Source organism: Diospyros lotus, chromosome 10, assembly GCF_014633365.1.
Source record: "Diospyros lotus cultivar Yz01 chromosome 10, ASM1463336v1, whole genome shotgun sequence".
Classification (NCBI taxonomy): Eukaryota; Viridiplantae; Streptophyta; class Magnoliopsida; order Ericales; family Ebenaceae; genus Diospyros; species Diospyros lotus.
The window spans coordinates 27,370,967-27,395,576 of record NC_068347.1 but is presented as its reverse complement, the minus strand read 5'-3'; the positions used below and the strand labels follow the sequence as shown (position 1 = coordinate 27,395,576).

The 24,610-nt window shown below is 37.3% G+C and overlaps 1 protein-coding gene across 9 annotated transcripts; it reads left to right on the top strand.

Annotated features, from left to right (window-relative positions):
• The first annotated feature begins 512 nt into the window (after window positions 1–512).
• On the top strand, window positions 513–23,470 carry LOC127811758 (uncharacterized). 9 transcript variants are annotated; one of them, XM_052351921.1, is made up of 14 exons: window positions 519–1,045; window positions 1,673–1,722; window positions 1,902–2,101; window positions 2,598–2,648; window positions 2,816–2,946; window positions 3,048–3,164; window positions 3,339–3,458; window positions 10,848–10,912; window positions 11,956–12,158; window positions 12,852–12,905; window positions 21,764–21,873; window positions 22,715–22,828; window positions 22,918–23,046; window positions 23,122–23,470. In XM_052351921.1, exons 3-14 carry the CDS (start codon window positions 1,925–1,927, stop codon window positions 23,159–23,161), a joined length of 1,311 nt encoding a protein of 436 aa, XP_052207881.1. In that variant the 5' UTR covers window positions 519–1,045; window positions 1,673–1,722; window positions 1,902–1,924; the 3' UTR covers window positions 23,162–23,470. The 9 variants fall into 9 exon arrangements, with proteins under 9 accessions (XP_052207887.1, XP_052207884.1, XP_052207885.1 ...); XM_052351920.1 differs by having other exon boundaries at window positions 1,899–2,101; XM_052351924.1 differs by lacking the exon at window positions 1,673–1,722 and having other exon boundaries at window positions 515–1,045; window positions 1,899–2,101; window positions 22,918–22,969.
• The last annotated feature ends 1,140 nt before the right edge of the window (window positions 23,471–24,610 follow it).

The window sequence follows — 24,610 nt, the reverse complement described above, 5'->3', positions numbered from 1 at the left end:
GAATATATCAGTCACGACTGCAATCAACGATGCCATGGCCCTATTGCAATCGTTTTTCTCCTTTTCTTGTACATGGCCGCCATTTGTCTCTTTTCCTCTCCCATCAATACAAATACACACAATACATGTATAATATATGATACATAATGGAGAGAGAATGAGAGATACTCATATCTCTTGAATCATAAACAATATATACACATATTTTTAGGTTACAGATAATAGTAAAAAAATAAAAAAATGATAGATGGATATATATATATGTACTTTATATATATAGAGTAATAGAGAGAGAAAGAAAAAGATCTAATAAAAAAGAATAAGATGAAGAGGATTGTAGACTAATTTAAATTGGGGGCATTTTAGTTCATTCAACTCTCAAAAATTCTAATTTTACAAAAAAAAATTAAGAGTCTTATTTTTGCAAAGTTCTTCGCCGAACGTCCAACTTTTGCAAATTTCCCTTTAAGAAAAGCTGCATTGAAAAGGAGAGTGGCGAGTAGAACCACATGCACAGGAGCCACAAATTTCTTTGATGGGTTGTTAAAATTGGAATTTCAAAATATAATGATAGAGAAAGACAAAAAGTATTTGATGATCTGAAGTAGCTTGGCGTTGGCGGCAATTGGCTGCTTCTGTCCCTTGGCGATGCTTTTGGTTGAGTGGAGGAGGAGGAGTGATTGGTAAATGGTGGCGTGATTCCTTATTTGGACAGGAAGATGAGAGGCGACAGCATGAACCCAGCAATCCCCAAATCCGGCGACACCAACCAATTTCCCAAGCTTTCCGGGAAACCTATTCCGTGCTTTCCAGCTATTTATTCCTCTCGTCGCGTTGCCTCCTTGGATTGCATTCCAATCTGCCGCCTCTCCAGGTGCGGGAGGAGAACGGCGACAAGAAATTGACAGAAGGAAGAATTAAAGTTTCCTTCTTCATTTTCTTGCGCTCCTCTCCTCCCCGCCTGTTCCATTTATCGTTTCTCCCAGGCCAAGCGGGAGAAATATCAAATATCAACGTTTCCCCCTCATCCATTCCGTATCTTATGGTGATTCTCTGTGTGCGTGTGTTTCAACCTACAGGCTAGAATATGATTATGTGGTTGCACCTATTCTACGTGATTGGCTCGTCTTCTTGTTATTTTGTTAGTTTATGCATTTTATGATTGTGGTTTCGACAAGTAATGGAGCCTTTTCCAATCTATTTTTACCTTTAACTGCGTTTGTTTTGGATACCTGAACTCGGGTGCTTATAACTATTGTTTACATGAACGTTAGTGAAAAGCTATGGAATTATGGAACAAATTCTGATACTTGAAGTTAATTGAAAAATGAGGTGAAGACTTAGCCCAAAAGGAGGCGAAGAAAACTGAATGCTACAGAAACAACTGGCATTCTATTTGCTTAAAGTACAATATGCTAATTACCGCCTATCAGATAGTGTTAGTTAAATTTGTTTTCATTCTCTTACCTGTGTTGCCTCTAAATTACCTGAGGTTACTGTCCCCTCCCTAGATTTTGGGGGGATGTGTTTAATTGTTTGATTATCTGGTATTTTTTTGGGTGAAAATATTAGCCAATCACGTTGGAAGATATACTTTTATAAATTTTTTAGCCTTTTCTTTTATCCATGCCATATCATATAACCTATCTGAATGACTGCATTTGGAATGCAGAGACTTAGAGGCTGATATTAGTCAAATTCCCCGTGTATTTTATTCTTCAAGTGAGAACCACTGAGCACACCCTACTTTTCTGACAGTTTGGCCTTTAATGTTGAGTAATTTTTTGCATGCTTTCCTAAAGATTTGACATGCTTAACCAGAAATGTCAGATGCAATTTTGGTGACAATTACTTATTTGTCTATTAAAAACAATCCTTCTTTCTTTTGCTTGATGCAGTAGAAACTTACAACAAGTTTACTGGGATGGCTGTTAGCTTCACATACTGGGATGGTTGCATTGATCCTGAGGACCTGGACACACTGTGGATGGATCCTGATGTGAGAACTGAATGGATTAATGCTGGAGAGACTAGATGGCATCAAGTTCACCTCTCCCGGGATCCTGATGGTCAGCCTTATCTCACAGAAACTGAGATGAAGGTGAACCAAACTATACTTTTATTTGTATGAAGCCTGTGTCAGCAGTATGTGACATTTAGGACATAAAATGTCTTAATTTCTTCACAACCATTCCCTCAAGGTTACTCAAACATTAAGAGGTTTTGGATTTTGGAACATGAAATTTGCAATCCCTCAAGGAATTTATTTATGATGTTGACTTAGGATAATTAAGGAAAGCGCATATACCATAATCTTAACTTAGGTTGATTTAAGTTCCGAAACAAAACTTTTATCCTAAAGGAATTATTTTTCTTCTGATGTCATTATCTGTTGATTATTTAATGTGACATTATTAAGGCTAAATTGCATTATTTATGGTACATCAGTTGATTATTTAATGTGACATTATTAAGGCTAAATTACATTATTTATGGTAAGGCTTGTGGTGTTGTTGCCTTATTTTTGGGTCTTTTGCCAGCTATATTCTTTTGTTCATTCTCTTTGATTCACCATTCTTGCAACCTTTTCTTTTCAGGGTGTAGCTCGGATAATTGTTGGCAGGCATTTTGTTTCAGAAATAGATCCGGTATGTTCTATTTCATTTTATTTGTTTGGTGCATATAGTAGTGAAACGATCCTATAGAACTATTTTATCTATGGTTATTCATAACTTGGAAATGTACATTTGAAGAACCAGTCACAGTGTTCTTGTGAATTTTGAAAATATATGGGAACCCTTTTTGCATTATGCAGGACATGATTTGTGCAATTGCAGAACTTGAAAGTCACAGACAGCCTACCTGTACATGGTATAACAAAAAAACTGATGAAACTACTATGGGCCTTATGCAAATTTTGCCGAAGACAGCAGATTGGCTGGTCAGGTATCATCGGTTCTAATCCAATCAATACAACTCTCAGTTAAGAGTAGCAATTTTGTTTTGATTTTCTGGTGAAATAGAGTTAAATCAGAGTCTGTTTGCAGAGATTTTGGTTATCGAAAATATGAAGTGGAAGGGAACTCAAAACTTTTATACAAGCCTTTTGTGAATGTATATTTCGGTGCTGCCTACCTTAAGTGGTTATCAAGTTATGACCAAAAGTAAGTCAATGGATATTATTTTTATGGTCTGTCAAGTCTTCTCTATAAAGTTGTTATTGGTTTTGTACACATCCTTCTCCTTGCCACCAATAGTGCATTAGAAGATTGTTCATCAAGCTACAATTTTGAGTTCTTTACACAGCTGAAGGTTTAATATTAGAATTTTATCTGCAGAGAAAGAAGTGAAGAGTTCATGGTGAGGGCATATAAAGGTGGCATAAAAAAGGCTACTGATAAATCAACTTTGAACTATTGGAATCAATATCTTGCGGTTAAGGAATGCCTTCCCCCAAGGTGGTTGGTTCACCTATTATGTTAGCATCAATTTTTTATCAAGCTTCTCATATTTTATAACCCATATCCTAGACCTTTTCTTTACATTGGAGTATCCATTGTGACAGTCAAAGATAGTCTTCTGCTTTTTCTTTGTTTTAGTAATTTTCTCTTGAAATTAGATGTGCCCAGTCATTGGATGCTTGCCCCTTCATGTAACATTCTCTAGAACTACCAAGTGGGACTCTTAATTCATGAAAGAGTTGCAGAAAAAAATGGTGTTCTGTCTAACCATGCAAGAACTTAACTCTTTGATTATCAAATTTGAAGTTGCTTGATGGATTTGTTTGTGCATGTTATCGTCCTTTATTTTTCTTGTTTGTGGGTACTTCTTCATGTGAAATAGAAAATTCTATTGGAAGAGTTGAAAATAACTAGACCATGTTTATATAGTAATAATTGAAAGTATTAACAGCCAAACTTCGTAAAAATGATACAAGAAGTATCATATAAAGAGTTTCTTGAGTAGCTTTCTAGGATTCAACATGGTTGGTTGCCTCTTGCCATTAGTATATTATGTTTGAGTTTCATGAGCTTCCATTGGAATGCACAAAAAAAGACACAACAACAACATATCAAGCCTTCATTCCACTATTTGGGGTTGGCTACTTGAAGTCTAGCTTGTCAATCATTTCTACTTATAGTTTTTATCCTCTATAAGGCCCTTTATAGCTCATACAACACCTAAGAGTGTCTCACAAATTCTTTCTCGGTCTTCCTTGACCTCTTTTGGTAAAGACTTGTTCATTTCATCCACTCTCCTCACAAGACTTCTATTGATTTTCTTCTCGTTAGACCAAACTCTTGATTGTATCTTGCATGTCATATCTTCAATAGGAGCTAAGTTGATCTTATGACAAATAATCTCATTTCTAATCTTATCTTTTCTTGTATGGCCGTACATTCATACTAAGATCCGCATCTCCGTTACACTCATTTTGCATATGTAGTGTTTTATTGCTCAGTATTCTGTGTCATATAACAAAACTAGTCTTATAGTCGTCTTATAGAATTTTTTTTTTAGCTTTAATGGAATCTTAATATTACTTATAATGCTGGATACACTTTTTTAATTTTAACCATCCTGCCCTAATTCTATGGGTAACACCCTCATTAATCTCCCTATATTTTGGGATGAATAATCCAATATATCTAAACTGATATTTTCTTGGAATGACTTGATCTTTAAGTTTTGCCATAACATTACACACTTGTATTTTAATACTTATAATCCATATTTTTGGTTTTCAATATTGCTTTAACTTAAAACCTCTAGATTCTAAAGTGTTCATCCATATCTTGAACTTAGTATTCATGCCTAGAAAATAAGAATTGAAGAAATAGCTAGGGTAAAATCAATCTTTCACCCGTGAATAATACATCAGCTTTAGGAAGAAATTTATACAGCAAAAGTCCTAAAAAATCTCCTACAATCTCTCCTAAGATATCTCCTAAAATCTCTCATACTTTACAACAATAGATAATATACATTTAAACTACAAATATACATGAGAAATATCTAAAACATTCCTAGATTTTAGCTAGCATTATCTTCCAGAACTCCTTCTTAATCTAGGAGTTTAATCCGTGCCATGTATGCCTCGTTTCATGCATCGGATTCTTCTAACACTCCCCCTCAAGCTGGTGAATAGATGTCAATAATTCCCAACTTGCTTCTAATCACTTCAAAACCCTGCTTTTGCATTGCTTTGGTCAAGATGTCTGCTTCTTGATCTTTGGTGGGAACATAAGTCAAGTTTATGTCTCTATTTTCCAGCTCCCCCTTGACAAAATGCCAGTCAATTCGAACATATTTCATCCGGTCATGCTAGACTAGATTATTTACCATACTTATAGCTGATTTACTATCGCTATAAAGTACTTTAGGTCCAGTTATAGGAATAGATACCTCACAAATGCATTGTGCAATGACTCTATACTCGGCCTCAGCACTGCTATGAGAGACAACTTGTTGTTTCTTGCTTCTCCATGTGACCAAATTCCCCCAAAGTTTAGTGCAATACCCTGATGTAGACTTGCAATCCTCAATGGATCCAACCCAATCTACATATGCAAAGCTTCTTATTCCTCTATCCTTGCTTTTCTTGAATAGCATTCCCTTCCTGGGAGTCCCCTTTAAATACCTCAGGATATGGTAGGCAGCTTCTAGGTGTCTTTCGGTTGGGGAATGCATGAATTGGCTAATTATACTCATTGCATATGCAATATCTGGACGTGTATGTGAAAGATAAATCAATTTCCCCACCAAACATTGATACCTTCCAATCTCCACTAATTGTTCCTCATTGTCCTCTTTTATGTTTTTCCATTTGGGTTCTAATGGAGTGCTTGCAGGCTTACACCCAAGCTTTCCTATCTCTTTTAGCAGATCAAGAGTGTATTTTCTTTGAGATACGAAAATACCCTCATTGCTTCTTGCTACTTCAATCCCCAAGAAATATCTCATCTCTCCCAAGTCTTTTACCTCAAATGCTACTTTCAGTTGCTGCTTCAATCTTTCTATCTCTTGATCATTGTCTCTGGTGATGATTATATAATCTACATAGACTATTAGGATTGTTCTCTTACCCTTGCTATCAACTTTTGTGAAGAGAGTGTGATCCCCTTGCCCTTGTTTGTATCCTAGGTGGTTTAATGTCATTTAACCTCTTGAACCATGCCCTAGGAGATTGCTTGAGGCCATACAAGGATTTTTTCAATCTACATACCTTTCCTCTTGTATCTTTTCTTTCAAAACCAAGGGGAATTTTCATGTGCTTCTTCCAACTCACCATTTAAGAAGGCATTTTTTATGTCTAGTTGATGGAGTCTCCGGTCCAAATTGACTGCCAATGACAATAATACATGGATAGAGTTAAGTTTGGCCACCGGTACAAATGTTTCCTCATAGTCAAGGCCTTGCGTTTGGGTAAAACCTTGAGCTACAAGCCTTGTTTTGTATCTATCCACTCTCCTATCTGAGTTGTACTTTATGGTGAACACCCACTTGCTGCCAACTATGTGTTTTCTATATGGAAAATCCATTATTTCCCAAGTACCATTATTTTCCAGGGCTAGCATTTCTTCCATAACTGCTTTTCTCCATTTTTCCTCTTGCAGTGCTCTATAGATATCTTTAGGAATTGCCTCATCATCAACATTTTATGTGAATGCCTTGAATTTAGGAGACAGCTTTGTATATCCCAAAAGTTCTGAAATAGGATACTTAGGACACTTGGTGCATGATCTGACTCCTTTCCTCCAAGTAATGGGAACATCTAGATCATATTCTAGCTCATGCTCCTGCTGTACGTCATCTCTATTCTCCCTGTTAGTAATATCAACCTCCATTTTAGCCTCATTTTCCTTTGCCTTTTCTGGACTTACCCTCGGTTCAGATGACATGGGTTGTTGCTGATGCTGAGGGTCACAAGGCCTTCTTGAATACACCAATAAGGGTGGTTTAGCTTGAATTTGATCACTCTTCTGGGCTCGGTCTCTCTTATGATCTCCCCCTTGATCAAATTCAGGCACACGATTAGGATTAGCAGTAGGAAGAGAAAGAGGAGTTGTATCCAAAAACAGAGAATTCCAACTGGTGGCTGTTTCTGGAACATGGGCTGGTTGAGAGTGAGGCTGAAAGAAAGAATGGTTTTCAAGAAAAGAAACATCATAGGAAACAACAAATTTGTGGGTACTAGGATTGTAGCATTTATATCCTTGTTGTGTTGGAGAGTAGCCCACAAAAATGCATTTGATGGCCTTGGGATCAAGTTTGGATGGAGTGGATGGATTTTGGTGAACAAAAATAGTACATCCAAACACACGAGGAGTGAGAGAGTTTAGAACTCTAGCACAATGAGGAAAAACATCAAGAACAACCAAAGGGGTCCTAAACTTTAGGATTTTGGAAGGTAGGCGATTAATAAGATAGGAAGAGGTCAAAACGACTTCCCCCCAATATGAATTTGGAACGGAAGTAGTAAACATCATTGCTCTAGCTTCAAGCAGATGGTGATTCTTCCTTTCGACAATTCCATTTTGTTGAGAGTTATAAGGACATGAGTTTTGGTGAATGATACCATACTCAATTAAGTATGTGTTGAATTCATTAGAAAAGTATTCCTTGCCATTATCAGTTCTCAAAACATGAATTGAGGATTGAAACACATTCTACACCATATGATGAAACCTTTTGAATATAGAAAAAGCTTCAGATTTTTCTTTCATAAAAAAAACCCAGCAAACTCTTGTATGGTCATCAATAAAGGTGATAAACCATCGTGTATTGGTGAGGGTTGTGGTTCGAGAAAGCCCCCAAATATCACTATGAACTAAGTGAAAAGGTGTGGAAGAAGTATAAACATGATTAGGATGAGGTATTTTGGTCTGTTTTGCAAGAATACACTGTTCACAAGAATAATTGTGAATTTTATTGCTCGATAAAGAAGGATACAAGAGTTTAAGATATTCAAAACTTGGGTGTCCTAACCGCTTATGCCATAACATAATGTCTGAATCTGAAACAAGAGCTAAAGAGTATAAAAACCGAGTCCTAGAATCAGTAGAATGATCATGCCTTGGTGTTTGATAGAGCCCTCCTTTCATCTCAGCATTGCCAACCATCTTCCCCGATGATAGATCTTGAAAAACACAAAATTTTTTGGAGAATATCACACTGTAGTCCCTGTCAGTTGTAAATCTGCTTATTGATATTAAATTACACTGCAAGTTCGGGACATAAAGGACTGATTTAAGTATTAATCCTCCTACCACAATTGTTCCTTTTCCCTTTGCAAGGGATATTGTACCATCATCCATAGAGACACTTATAGGTTTATCACATGATTCAAAATTGGACAATAAATTTAAAGAACCTGTCATGTGATCTGAGGCACCAGTGTCTATGATCCAATTGCTGTTAGGTATTCTTTGAGATATAAGAGAATAGACAATATTACCTTTTGTGGCCAAAGAAACCGTAGGAGTAGGATTTTCTGCATTCTCTGGTTTAGTCACCTTTGTTTGGCTGAGAAGTTGTTGTAATACTTACAATTGAGTTGTTGTGATGGTAAGAGGTGTTGGATTCCTTTTCTCGGCTTCCACCATATAGATTGATTAGCCTCCAGCTTGTCCTCCTCTTCTTTGATTCTTAGGCTTCCAGTTAGTTGGTTTTCTATGGATTTTCCAGCATGTCTCTCGTGTGTGATAGGGCCGGTTACAATGGTCACACCATTGTTTTTCTCTTGTAGTCTCCCCTCTAGAAGATAGAGGAGTCTTTCCCTTAAAAGTATTTAAGGCTGATGCAGGGGAATAGACTTCATTCGAAGAGTGTCCTGACTCCGAGAACATGACTTTCTTCCTACTTTCTTCCCTCCTAACTTCAGCAAATACTTCCCTGATGGTTGGAAGAGGTTTCATCCCTAGCAGCCAACCCCTAACTTCATTTAACTCTGAGTTTAATCCATGAAGGAAGTCAAACACTCTCTCCTTCTCCATCATCTTACCATATTTTTTACCATCTCCTGTGCACTCCCATTTAATCTCATAGAAGAGATCCATCTCTTGCCACAAAGCTGTTAGAATATTAAAATATTCGGTGACTGAGTTTGTACCTTGTTTTGTGTTTTGAATGAGAGATCGAATTTGAAAACATTGAGCAGTGTTTTCTAAGTCAAGAGTATATTTCTTGGACATCCTGCCATATCTCACAAGCCATTTTGTAGAAGAGATATGTCTTACCAATTTTAGGCTCCATTGAATTAACTAATCAAGCCATAACAATGGCATTCTCAGCCTCCCATACGCTTGAAGCAGCAGATTCTGAACTTGGCCTTGCTGTATCTCCAGTTAGGTAGTCTTCCTTGCCTTTGCCTCTAACAACCAACAAGACTGATGTTAGTCCCCCAGTTCACTTGACTTATCAAAGAAGGTCCAAGGGGCAGTGGCCAGGGGCAGGGTTGTAAATGAGCTGGCTGGCATAATAGCCGGCCATGTGCATAAGGGGTAGAGTGGGGAATCGTTGGTGTGACAACCTAGCTAATGCATAACAGAATTTGGTTAAGGTGTAGAGTGGGGGATATGTAGAAAGGGGGGGGGGGGGGTAGATGGAGATCAATTTTTGGTATTGAGTCTTAGGAGAGTTAAGGGCCTCTCGAATGCCCAGATTTTACTTGTAATCGGATTGAAGTTGAGGGGTTGACTCCAATCTCTGTGAATTTTTCCTTGGGTTCTCATCAACTGATTGGAACCATTCTTGGAAATTAATTCCATTCAGTTTGTGTTGTGTAATTTGAAGAGAAGGACTATCTAAGGCTGTTGAGAGAGGTGGAACCAAAGGAAAAGTCCTCACTGGAGGAGGATTAGAGGTGGTCACCTCACTGTTGGAGTCGTCTGCCATCTCGGAGTATTAACTCAACTTCTTGAGATGGATTATTGGAAAAAATTAGGTGTCACTGGAGATGGCTCTAATACCATGAAGAAATAGCTAAGATAAAATCAATCTTTCACCCGTGAATAATACATCAACTTTAGGAAGAAATTTACACAGCAAATCCTAAAAAATCTCCTACAATCTCTCCTAAGATATCTTCTAAAATTTCTCCTACTTTACAGCAATAGATAATATCCATTTAAACTACAAATATACATGAGAAATATCTAAAACATTCCTAGATTTTAGCTAACATTATCTTCCAGAACTCCTTCTTAATCTAGGAGTTTAATCCGTGCCATGTATGCCACGTTTCACGCCTCAGATTCTTCCAACAAGAACCAATTAAAAAGACAAAAGTTAAGCCTCTAGTTTCTAGAGAGCCTTGGGCTAGGATGGTTGAGCAGTTTTCTAACAGACTTCTCATGTGTAATTTTTGTTTTTACAATGACACAAGGTTTTGTTAGCTTATATATTTAAGTGCTATTTGATCCTCTGATTTGTCAAGGTAACCTGTTCTTAGAATGTGCCAGTTAGCTTAGACACAAGGACACATGCTATTGCTCTACAACATGCTTGTGTTTTTTCACTCCCTATATTGTGTATAAAAAAATGAAAAAATAGAAAATGAATAATAAAGAGATTTATATGCCTAGAATACCATGCCTGCATTTTCTCTCATTTGCAGTATAAGTGCATATACTATGCTCACTTTTGTCTTAGGATGTGCTATTTAGTTGTGGCTTGAAGAGAAACAAATTCTTATGAGCCACTGCTAGGGCATAATAATCTACTGTGCAGGATCTGTTAGGAATCTGTTCCATCATTAGTTGGATGTGTTGCTTATAATAGAGGGTTAACAAAGGATGTAAGCACCATTTCACATGCTGATTTCTGCATACATAACTTTTGTGCAGAAAGGTTTTTCAACTTGGCCCCATGCTGAATAAGGTATCTGCTGGTCCACTTAAAGAGAAAACAGGTACACTCTTCTGAAGCAACTTCAGGTAGCTTGCAATAGTCTAGTCATATTCCATTCTAAGAAAAGCAACAAGGTTTTGCCAACTCTGTTGCTGATAAAGTTTTTGCTTGTGATGTTAAAGTTTCACAAAATGGCATCACAAGGTCAGGCTTTATGCCAATGCAAACTGCTCATAAACGCACTATTGGGAACTTATGATCTCATATATCATTCTTCTTTTATTACTTGCTATATTAACATAATTTTTGAAACTATAATAGCAGAAGGTGAAAGTCACTTGTCATGTCTTAACATGCAAAGTGTTTTCTTTCTTGAGGATTAGCTGCCCTGAATGTAGTCACAACAAACTGTTTGCAATAAAATGCTAATTTTGTACAGTAACATAGAAGAAAAGAATAAGATGCGTTCTGGATGTTTCTTTCTTCAACTGTCCATCATATTGCCTGCCCATGTTTTTACATATTTATATTTCTTGGTCTTATATTTTCTTGTCTCTCTAGTATATTTAAAGTTTCATGCACTACAATTGTTGAAGTTCTTTAATTCAGAAAAGTTTTGGAAGGGGTTCCTAAGTTTTAACTAAACCAAGGTTCTTGATGGCAAGTTTACTTACTATGGGAGTGCATTGTCTTCTTCCAAGGCTTTAAATTCTAATGAAATTGGCAGAACTAGGTGAGATAGGCTGAGCCCATCACCCCCCACCCCCTTATCTCCCCCTTCAAAAAAGAGTTCAAAGAAAAGCTTTCCTTGCATCCATTAAGAAAGTTTTCTCTGGCCCCCTCCTCCTAGGTTTGCTAGTGATAGGTGGGGCTTGTTATTGTTATTATGTTTGGCCTCCAAAGGGCCATTGAAGAATGCTCCATCTTCATCTAATCTAGATTGGACCAGCATTATACCCTCTTTTATGCTAAGGGATGTATAGTGCTTCTTCAATCATTTGTTTGTTCTATCAGCATCTAATTGTGTAGAAATTCTCAACAAATTTTTCCATCCTAGGTGAAGCCCATCCGCCATGATTTTCTAAGTTTTATTCTTACTGTCAGATGGCTTCACTATTCTTTACATGTGGAGAACAGGTGTTGCTGTTGCCTTTTGGGACTCTAGAGCTTCTCCAGAAGACTTGGAGCAGATGTGGAATCATCCTGATGTTAGAAAAGACTGGCGCAAGTCTGGGAAGAAAAAAGGAAAAGTGAAATTTTCTGTAGATGCCTATAAGAGACCCTGTGTTTCTCAAGTAGAATTGAGGGTAAGATCAAAATCAGTGAGTGTACAGGAACTTTTTTCTCCTAAACTGTTATCAAATTCTCATAGGCATTAACCATAGAATTTAAACTATATTAGTCAAAATTGTTGTACTAACTACTAATAATGGGAACTGCTGTGTAGTGTGTGCTTAGGCTCATTTTAAATATTCTGAAATTTTCTGTTAGTTTTCCAACAAACACACACACACATGTTTTGCAACATATGTTGAAACAAGGAACAAACTATTACTTCTATCTGTTAGCATGCAGGAGTGGGGAAAAAAACTGTTGCCTATTTTCTGAGTAAATTCTAATTGATAGAGAATGAGTATTGGTAGCATGAGCGTCTTTTTGCTTTAGCAATTTTCCATCAAAGAGCATAAGTACAACTAAAAGTTGTAGATGTGTGTAGTTTTCGCAGACTGTAACTTGATAATGTAAGCAATTTTGAATCCTTCTCTATCCTGAATATATTACTCAATTTAATTCAATTATTCTCTGTCCCACCTTAAGTTTGTCTACATGGATCCAGTTTTTTGAGGCAACTGCTTGTGAGGCTGCCTTAATTACATTCTTAAGAAATTACTATTATTACCACATTCTTTCTGGCCTTCCTCTTGTCTTGTGGAAAACCTGAACTTCATTTATTAGCATTTTGCATTTGTGAAATCAATAACATTAACTTTTCCTTGCAGGCTGTTGCTGAAATTATACTTTCAAAATACTTCAGCAATGTGGGATTAGAACCAGTAAGTGTGCCTTTTTTTAGCAAATAGCTATACAATTTGTAAATAGGATGCCATTATGTGGCTTGCGCTTTTTTGTGCTCCTAAAGAAAGGCTTTGTTCTTGGTCAAAGTTTCACCGGTTAATAGCAACACAGTTTGAGGTGTTTGGACAACCTATGATCTCTTAGGAATTACTATTGTGGAAAATTATAGTAGAATTTTTCTATCTTCTACTCATTGAATCAGTAGGAATATATACATTGTAGATGCTTACATAGATATGGAAACAAATCTCCTAATTAGGTAAATCATCTATTTATAGTAATATAGACATAATCATAGCCTAATTAAAGTCTTAATTCCCTATAGAATATTGGCTAATCACATTCTATGGAGCCTTGATTCTCGACACTCCCTCTCAAGTTAATGGATAGACATTGTCCATTCCCAACTTGGCTACAATCTTGTGAAAGACTGGACTATCGAGTCCCATGGTTAGGAGATCTACCAATTGTGATTCACTTGATACATAAATGATGTAAATAAGACCACTGTCCAACATCTCCTTCATAAAATGTCGGTCAACCTCAATGAGTTTTGTTCGGTCATGCTGCACAAGATTATGTGCAATGCTGATTGCTAACTTATTGTCACAATAAAGCTTCATAGGACCATCCCACTTGGGTTTTAGATCTTCCAAAATAATCTTCAACCATAGCGACTCACATATACCTTGTGCCATTGCCCAAAATTCTTATTTTGCACTTGATCTTGCCACGACATTCTTCTTTTTGCTTCTCTAGGTAACTAAGTGATACAAATAGGGACAACAAAAATAGCACAAACACAACAAGGACATAGTGTTGAAACAATGGACAACAAATAACACAAATAATTGAGATCACACCTCTTCAGTCCTAGAACAGTCGAGTAGCAACAACTTCTTGCTAGCCTCTCGCACCTATGGCAGTGGTGGAGGGATCAGTAGGTGTTGCAGGGTCGACTCCTCAAAACCCAAGCCTCCAAATCTTCAAAACCCTAGCTGGTTTGGAGTTGAAACTCCTTGCAGAGGCTTTTGTCTTCAAAATTCTAAAAAAAGTCCCCAAAGTGGCTGGGTGACCCTTTATTTATACCAGACCTCAAACTTTCAAGGAAGCCAACTTCTATCTCTTCAAAGCTTCCAAGAGAAGCCAACTCCCATTTTGCAAATAACTCTCCCTAAAAGTTACTAATCATTAGGAACCCTAACAAAATACTTGATCTTATAAAAAGACATCCCGAAATTAACTTGCACCAAAATATGCCACCCCCAAAAGTTGAAAACTACCAAAATACCCCTACCCAATTAGAGAAAACATATGAAAATAAAAACTATGTACAAGTTTGCATTACTAAGTTTCCTCTCAAGAAAGTGCAGTATCCCATGGTGGACCTCCCATCAGCTATTGAGCTTGCATAATCAACATTGGTGTAGGCCTCTAGGGTGAGTTTGTCCCTTTTCTTGAATAAAATTCCCTTTCCTAAGGTTCCCTTGAGATAGTGTAGAATTCTGTAGACTACTTGCAGGTGAAGTTCTTTAGGTTTGTGCATGAATTGGCTCACTATGCTAACTGCATAGGCTATGTCCAATTGTTTGTGAGATAGGTAAATTAGCATGCCAACCAATCTCTGATATGCTTCTTTATTTGTGGCCCTTTCTCCCTTTGGTTCACCAAGTTTGTGATTAGGACCAATTGGGATGTTAGATGGTTTGCAAGCTAATTTTCTTGTGTCTCTCAAAAGATCAAGGATATACTTATGTTGGGATATAAATATCGCATGTCTAGACTGTGCCATTTCAATACCTAGGAAATATTTCAAATTCCGTGGTTCCTTGATCTCAAACTCCTTAGACAAACATCTTCCCAAGTTCTGCCTCTCCTTTTCATCATTTCCTATCACTATAATGTCATCAACATAAATAACAAGAGCAGAAATTGAACCTGAACCTGAATGTTTTATGAATAGGGTGTGATCCCCTTGACTTGGCTTGTACCTCATGGCCTACATTACCTTGGAAAATCTCTCGAACTAGGCTCTTGGTGACTGTTTTAGGCCATATGGTGCTTTCTTGAGCTTGCAAACCTTATTTCTAGCTATGTTCTTGTTGAACCCTGGGGGTATTTCCATGTAAATTTCCTCCCCAAGCTCTTTGTGCAAGAATGCATTCTTCACATCAAATTGTTGTAAAGGACAATCAAATTTAGCTACTAGGGACAAAAGAATTCTCACCGTGTTCATCTTGGCTACTAGGACAAAGGTTTCCTGGTAGTCCATCCCATATGTTTGGGTGTATCTTTTAGCTACCAGCTTAGTTTTGTACCTTTCAAGTATCCCATCTGCTCTATACTTGATTGTGAGGACCCACTTTCATCCCACTGATTTCTTTTCTTTTGGTGGATCCACAATCTCCCAAGTATTGTTCTTCTCCAGGGCCTGCATTTCAACATTCATAGTATTATTCCAATTCTGATAGTTTAAAGCCTCTAATAATATTATGGGTATGGATGCTATGTTTATGTTTGCAAGGAAACTTCTATGAGATGGAGAGCATCTTTTAAAGGATACAAAGTGAGATATTGGGTATAAGGGATTTTTTGTGCACTCGCTAGTTCCTTTCTTAAGTGCTATGAGCAAATCAATGTCAGTCAAGGGATCAATGTTAGAAGGAGAGCTAAGAGATATTACCTCATTTGCATAAGTTGGGTCTAATGATTGGTCCAACCTTGGTTTGGGTTTTGGATTTATCCTTCTTGAGTAAATATGTGAAAACTGATTGTCAGTAGTGGCCTTTCCCCCTTCTATTTGTGAACCACTATGTAGGAAGGGTTCATGTTCATGGGTTTGTTAGAAGGCTCAAGTTCAGGTTTGGGCGTAGGTTTATGGGATGGTGATGGTAAGTCAAGAAGGAAAAAATCATCCTTATCTTCCATCTAACATCCCAACTAATTGTCGGTAGGTATATTTCTGCAACTCCATTCTGTTGGGGAGTGGAAACACATGATGACCCATGAATAATCCCCCATTGATGGAAATGTGTGGAAAGGGTTTGGTTGAGATAATCCTTTACATTATCCGACCTAAACCTTTTGATTTGTGTCCTAAATTGGTATTGTATCATGGAAAAGGGAGGAGGTCACTCACATTAGATTTGGATTTAAGAAGAAATATGCAAGTAACCCTTTTACAATCATCAATAAATGAAACAAACCAATGTGTCCCAGAAACATTTGGAATGGTTGATGGACCCATATATCACTATGTATCAACTCAAAAGGGAAGTGACTTCTTTTATTACTGACAGGAAAAATAGCACGTTTGTGTTTTGCAAGTTCACAGACCTCACAATAAAACTGTCTAGTATCTAGGTCTTTAAACAAAGAAAGGAACATAATCTTAAGAGTAGAAAAAGAAGGGTGTCCTAGCTTGTAATGATGCAACAAAACTGTGTCTCTATTGAGTAGATGTTGTTTAGAAAGATAAGGGTTGGTTCCACTTGCCGACTGTTGGTTTCTTAGATTTCTCAAGATAGTATAAACCATCTCGTTGCTTAGCACGTCCAATCATCATTCCTGAATCTTGGTCTTGAAATAAGCAGCAAGATGGCAGAAAAATCACTTTGCAATTCACATCATAGGACAGTTTGGATACTAATAAAAGATTGATGGACAGTTTAGGCACATGAAGGACATTCTTTAGAGTAAGTTTAGGACTGATTTTTATCTCTCCTATCCCAGTTACTGCGATTAAGGAACCATCAGCAGTGGCAATTTTCCTACTACTGGAACAGGGTGAGTGTGAGTGGAAAAATCGAGAGGAATGAATCATATGGTCAATGGTTTTGGAATCAATAATCCATGAGTCTTTAAAGGATGTATTCGAGGCATTTAAAGCATGAGAGATTGGAAGTTTACCTGAGTGCATCAATGAGCAGTTACCTGAAGATGACAGTTTTTCAAGAGTACTTAGGAGATGTCTCAACCTCTCAACCTCTTCCTTGTTAAACTCTTTTGGTTCTTGGGTCTGTTCTTCCACTTGCGGTGTTGCCATATTGGCTTGCCCTTGGCTCCGTTGCTATTGTTTGCGTTTGTTTCCCCACTCCATGCTTGGTGGTTTACCATTCAGCCTCCAGCACATCTCCCAAGTATGTCTCGGTTTCTTGCAAAAGGTGCACCATAGGTTATCATGGTTGTCACTACTTGTAGATTTGGAGACTGTTTTCCCATTTTCCCCATTTGGTTGGTCCTTCTTAAATACATGGCCTACTCCATTAGCCACCATTGCTAAGGCTTTAACTGGTTTAGGTTTAAGCATTACACCCTGGCTACTTTCCTCAGCTAGGATAATCGAAACAACTTCATTTAGTGAAAATAAATCATCTTTACCTAGGATTTGAACCCTCACCTGATCGTACTCCAAGTTGAGGCCTGCTAGGAAGTCGTAGGTTCGATCCTTCTTTATGAAAGCCTTCAACGTTTCTGCATTATCATTGTTTTTCATCTCAATGACCCCCCATCTCCTGCCGCAGTTCTTTCAAGAGATTTGCGTGCTCTGTAATAGTCTTATTCCTCTGTTTGTTGAAGTTATTTTGATCTTTAACTCGTAGATTTGGGCTGAATGCTTAATCTTTGAGTAGGTCTGTTGGATAGACTCCCAAGCATCTTTTGCCGTTAGTAGAATCATGCAGGTGTCACTGATTTCGGGTGCCATGGAACTCCAAAGCCATGCAATTATCATGGAATCTTCTTGATGCAAATAGGGACAGCAAAAATAGCACAAACACAAGAAGGATGTAGTGTTGAAACAATGGACAGCAAATAACACACTTAAATAACTAAGATCACCCCTCTTCAGTCCTAGAACAGCCGAGTAGCAGCAGCTTCTTGCTAGCCTCTCACGCCTATGGCAGTGGAGGGGGGATTGGTAGGCTCTGTAGGGTCGACACCTCAAAACCCAAGCCTTCAAATCTTCAAGACCCTGGCTGGTTTGGAGCTGAAACTCCCTACAGAGGATTCTGCCTTCAAAATGCTAAAAAAAGTCCCCAAAGTGGCGGGGAGACCTTTTATTTATACCAGACCTCAAGCTTCCAAGGGAAGCCAACTTCTATCTCTTCAAGCTTCTAAGAGAAGCCAACTCCCATTTTGCAAATAACTCCCCCCTAAAAGTCACTAATCTTTAGGAACCCCAACAAAATACTTGATTTTACAAAAAGACACCCTGAATTTAACTTACACCAAAATATGCCGCCCCCCAAAAGCTGAAAATTACCAAAATACCCCTACCCAATTAGAGAAAACACATGAAAATAAAAACTATGTACATGTTTGCATCACTCCCCCCTTCTTAGAAAGAACTCGCCTCCGAGCGAGCTGTCAACATGGCTGCTTGGCACATTTCAGGGTCAATTTTCATAAAATCCTTTTTGCTAATCCATGAATTTTCATAATCAGGTTTGCCTGCCCATCTTACCAGAAATCTAAAATAATTTCCAGCTCTAGTCTTCACCTCCCACACATGTATAACGGCCTGGATCCTTACTCCTTTGCTAGAAGTTACCTGAGGTGGACTCTTACACTCGACATCCTGCAATTCCACTTGCAGATTGCCATGGAAAGGATACAAATCTGCCACATTAAAGATTGACGATTTATCAAGGTCTTGAGGAAGCTCAACCACATAGGCATTTTCACTGAACTTGCTTAGAATTTTGCATGGCCCAATCTTTTTACTCTTTAACTTGTGATAGGTACATGCTGGAAATCTTTCTTTTTGAAGGAAAACCGTGACCCAATCACCCACTTGATACTCCTTATACCTTCTATGTTGATCAGTTGCTGCCTTGTAATGTTGGTTCACATTTTCAAGCCTTTGCCTAACTTCTTCTCGTACCTCTTTCAAATGGGCCATCTTTGAAAATCGATCCACCATGACCAAGATGGAATAAACGCCCCTAGCAGACTGCGGTAAACCTAATACAAAGTCCACGCTTATGTTAATCCATAGGGCCGTAGGGACTGGTAAAGGAGTGTAAAGACCTGTATTTTGTTGTTGCCCCTTCAAAACTTGACAGGTGTAGCAATGAGTGACATACTTGTATACATCCCGATGCATGGAAGGCCAAAAGTACCTTTCAGCCACTAAATTCATAAATCTCATGAAGGTACTAGGTGCACTAGACAATCCAAAAGGCATTACCAACCACTCGTAGAGTCCTTCCTTGGTCTTAAAAGCTGTTTTCCATTCATCTCTAGGTTTTATTCTGATTTGTTGATAGCTGCTCTTCAAGTCAATCTTAGAATAAACATGAGATCCAGCTAGTATGTCAAGCATATCATCCAATCTTGGAATGAGAAACCTGTATTTAATGGTTATTTTATTGATAGCCCTACCATCAACACACATTCTCCAACTCCCATCTTTCTTAGGGGTGAGTAAAGCTGGTACGGCACAAGGACTTAGACTCTCTTGTATGAACCCTTTCCTAAGAAGTTCTGTAACCTGCCTTTAAAGTTCTTTATGCTCCTTTAGACTCATCTAATAATGAGGTAGATTAGGCAAGGTGGCACCCGGCATAAGATCAATGTGGTGTTGTATGTCCCTAATTGGAGGGAGTCCATTGGGTAGCTCATCCGGCATCACATCTCTATATTCATCAAGAATTTCTCTTATGTCACTTGGAATATCTAATTGCGGCTTTTCTTCCTTTTGAAGAAGAACACATAGCAACCTGGTTTCCTTGATTTTTCCAATAAATCCCCTCTATTTACAAGTGCAATAGAGCAATCCTTATCTTCATCATTCTTCATTGGTTTCAGCACAAGCTTCTTCTTCTTCTCACCATCTTTGACGAAAAATGAATAAGTGTTCTTCACACCATCATGAATCGTTCCCCGGTCATATTGCCAAGGTTGGCCAAGTAAGATATGGCAAGCATCCATCGGGACCGCATCACAATAAACTGACTCTTTGAAGGAACCGGTTGAAAAATTGACAAGGCATCTTGATGAGACAATTGCCTCATTTCCTCTATTGAACCAAAGAATCCGATTTGGTTGTGGATGTCGTTCAGCCTTCAATTTCAATTTATCTACCATTTCTTGAGAGACTAAATTCTCACTGCTCCCACTATCAATTATCAAATTGCATAGCTTTCCACCAGCTGTACATTTAGTTCGGAAAATGTTCTTCCTTAGCCAATTACCGCTGCTAGTCAGAGGGGAAAGTAATGATCTTCAGATGACTAAGGCCTCGCCAAATGTGTTCCCCTCAATTCCTTCCTCTGCTAATTCATTTTCAGCTTCTGGTTGCTGCTCCTGATCCTCTAAACTAGCAAAATTTTCTTGTGGATCAGCTTCTTCAGCTTCAACAAGATTAACTCTATTATCTCTTTCGGGCACTCATTAGATTTATGTCCAATTTCAAAGCATCTATAGCATTTAATCACGACCTTCCCTTGATTATTAGGCTGTACTGGCGCTGTCTTTCCGCTGTTATAATTGTTGGGTTGATTGGAATGGATGGTTGCAGCTATTCCCTTTCCCTTAGCACCCACTCCCAACTTGCTAGTTGAGGCACCACTGGTACGACCAGTTACCAGTTTTCTAGGAGTGTTTCGTGCAAGTTGATAGGCATCACTCACTTTATAAGGCCGCTGCACGCTTACTTGATCTTGAATGGCCATCTTGAGCCTGTTCACATAACGACTCACACTTTGTACTTCAGTTTCAGCAAGGTTACACCCTAGTGACAGCCTATGAAACTCTTGGGTATACTCCTTCAGTGACTTTTCATGCTGTCTTAAGTTCTGAATCCTCTGATACAATGTTTGCTCATAATCTCGAGGTAAAAACTGAGCCTTCAGCTTCTCTTTCATCTTATTCCATCTTCGAACTCTTCCTTTTCCTCTATTCACATGATCATTTTGATAATGTTTCTACCAAGTAGAAGCTGGTCCTCGAAGCTTTGCTCCCACAAGCTTCACTTTCCTCTCTTCCAGAACATCTTTCCACTCAAAATAACTTTCAATGCTGTCCACCCAATCCAAAAATTCTTCAGCTTCCATATCACCATCAAATTCTGAAATATGCACTTGGATACCACTCTCTTTGAAACTTTTTAAAGCATGAACAATGCGATCATATCATCTTTGAGGCCTTTTATTTCGCTGCACACGCCTTGTTAAAGTTATTAGTGTTTAGTTTATTAAGTAGTTTGTTATTTTCTGTTTTGTGGTCCCTATTGTTAAGGGATGTGCTGTCATTTGACCTGTTCCTTAGTTGTTTACCACGTCTTTAGGATTGTTAAATGTGGGTTGCAGTTTCTTTGTTTCAGTTCTTTTGTATGGCTACTTATAAGCCAATATGTTTATTCAATGTGTGGGGATTATTCTCCCAGATTTCTTGCTTTTGCACAAAGTATACTTAACATTTGGTATCAGAGCCATCACTGGGTCTGATTGAAACTTAAGAAGTAGCAGTCTTCTAAGCTTGTAGTAGTAAGGAGTGTCAACTGAAAGTAGTTTTGTCCAACCAGCAATTCCAAAGCTTGATGGACATTTTGATCACTGGTGTATGCTCATGGAATCTTTTTTTTGGGTTGGAGTCTCCTTTTGCTATTACTTGATTAAATTTGGACATCAAATTCAGATATGGAGAAGCCAAGATCATCATAAACTTTTCTGGATTTTTGTCTCTTTGCTAGATTTTTTTTGGATTTTCATTTTGTGCTACCTTCAATTGCTTAATGTTTATAGTTTCCCTCTATCTTTTTCAAATTCTTTCTTGATTATTATTGTCTTCAGATTTTGTTTTTGATTCGTGCTTAAAACTCTTTGGTGCACAGGCATTTTTATGTGCTCTTGCTGAGATTATTAGCATGCGTGTCTTGAATGGGATTGGCCCGCGCCCAGGAATAATGGGGATTGACTACCCCACAGCTCACTGGCTATACAAGTATGTTGATTTCATTGCCAAATATGAACTTTCCATTTTGAGAACATTGTGACTGGCGAGATAGTTATAATTGTGAATTTTGGTAGTCCTAGTAATGTGGCGTTGACTTGAGCACAAGGCTCTGCAACATCCCTTAGTATAATCACTGATGCTTGGTGGGATTGATCATTAAATGTTAATACTATTGTGAACAAATAAATTCACAAAATTTTATGGATTATGTTCTTTTGGCCTAAGCAAAAAGAAAAATTTTATTGGATGACTATAGGACCAGTCTTCTTGTATGGTAAGAATTTTGGACGGCTAAGTATTAATATATGCAAAACATGCGTAATAGGATGAGGATGTTATGGTGGATGTGTGGTCATATAAAAAAGACATAATTAGAAATAAGATTATCTATAATAATGTTAAAGTGGTGCTTATTGAAAATAAGATGTGCATGCGCAATGGTTTGGGCATGTGGGAAGAAAACCAATAGACACCTATGAGGGGAGTGAATGGAATGAAAAAAGTTTGTAGAAAAGAGGTAGAAGAAGACTAAAGAAAACCTGGAATGGGCAGTATAAAGATTGAACACTAGAATTTACATGACCCTTGCCACCTCGTGAGATTAAGGCTTGCAAATTGTGGTGATGTTTTTCTGACTTTGGTTCGATAAAAAACTTGATTATTTTACATCACTACAAGGATAATAGTACTAAATTAATTAGAATGAACTCAGTTGATCACACTTTTCATGCTTATATTCTAAAATGGTTACAAAAATCCTTACCTCTTTGAATTGTTATTGAAGGCAAAAGATTCTTATGTACTCGTGTCTTTTGCATATGATATCTAGGCATTTGGGTTACAAGGCCTACAATGTGAACTCTGCTGTTGATGTAACTAAGCCGTTTGTTTCCATGTATTTTGGCACTGCCTATCTGGGCTGGTTATCATACTATAAAGGAAAGTAAGTTTATGCAACATGAAATACTTTTATGCATAAGGTGTTCTTGATTGTATGCCATTGACTGATTGATCATCTGGTGCCATGACCAGGCAAAGGTCATCCCAGTTTGTTGTTCAGGCTTATTTCGTTGGGCCAGAGAAGGTAAATCTTCAAGATATGAGTACTGTTTGGACTAAATTTGAGGAAGCATGGCATCGATACGATCTCTTAGCGACGAAGTAGGTATCGTCATACTAATATGTTCACAAGATGCTATATTCGTTATTTAATAATGAGCAATTCTTTTTTTCTAGGAAACAAGGGAGCAGCTGCACAACTTGCACCATTTTATAAGCTAAGAGTAGCCACCATCGTCTATGCAAGCTCAAATTTTCCCGTTGAAGTGAAAAGATTGGAAGCTTTAGCACAAATGACAAGCAAAAGGAAGAATGTTTGGACTCAGAGATGTAAATCATGTAATTACTATTTCATCTTGCACATTCAGTACTCTATTTTAACAGTCATCTGGATGAGGAGACTCTATTGGATTGTTTCTAAACAATTAGATATTTTTCTTCATTTTGAACGGGAGAATTCTGTAATCCTATTATATAATCTATTAACATTTTGCCTAAACAACGTGTATTCTAAGCGTTTTGTCAATGTTTGTTTGATAAGAATATGATTTTTATTTGAAATGACTGATTCATAAAGAGAATATATTTTAATATAACTGTAATATCATATTAATCTAATTATATATTACTGTATATTTAGATAGTAAATTATGATAATTAGTAAAAATAAATTTTACTTTAATTTTTAAATTTATATAACATTATCAACCATCATATAATTGGGTGGGAATATGATGAGGTGGTAATAAAGTTCATTCAAAAAAGTAGTAGATGATTTGGGAGGGATAGGTATGTTCATATGATAGAATCACAGGCCACAAGGAGAAAGTGTTGCAAAGGGTTGTTTTTGTATACTTACTTTGCAATAGTTTGTACCGTGGCCTGATCTCTAAATGTCACAAAGAAGTAACTTTACTGTTGTTATTTTTGGCTTCACTCACAATGTTTCATGAACTAAATTTTAGGTTAGATAGAAAACACAATCAAAATGGCACATCGCTTTCATGTACTACAATCTAACTTGAGAAAGGTTATGAAGTCTTGAAAAGGCAAGGAAGGAAATGAATGAGCCAAACCTGCTCAAATTAATCAGCCCACAGAAGGCAGCGATTACATCAATGCTACAGAGTTGTCCTTTCTTTCTCCTCTTCTACTCATTGTTTTGTCTTTTCAAGTATAGGTGGCCTTGCGCTTTTCCACATTGGTTGTTTCCTATGTCATGAAAAACTAGCTTATAGAATCCAACATTAATTTTGGTGTCCAGTAGGCTCCATGTAAACTTCATTTGGTCGGTTTGATTAGAGTAATTTTTGCACTGATTTTCTTTTTTATTTTTTTGATAATTAAGAAAATATACATGAGATTTATTATAATATGTATTTTATTTTTTATCTCACAAAACATACCTAAAGTCCAAATTTTTATAGAGATTTTTTTTTGAAAAAATAGTCCATGCATTTTTTAGAAATAGGTAAAATTATTTGTGAAATTGTAAGTTTAAAAAATTTCATTTGAGGGGTTTTAGGTATTTAAAATTATATTTATAATTGATTTTTTATACTTAAAACTCTTCAAATGGTTTTTTTTAACTTGCAACTTTGTCAACACTTTTATTAACACTTGAAAAGTATATTGACTATTTTTGTAAAAATTTTCATCTTAGAAA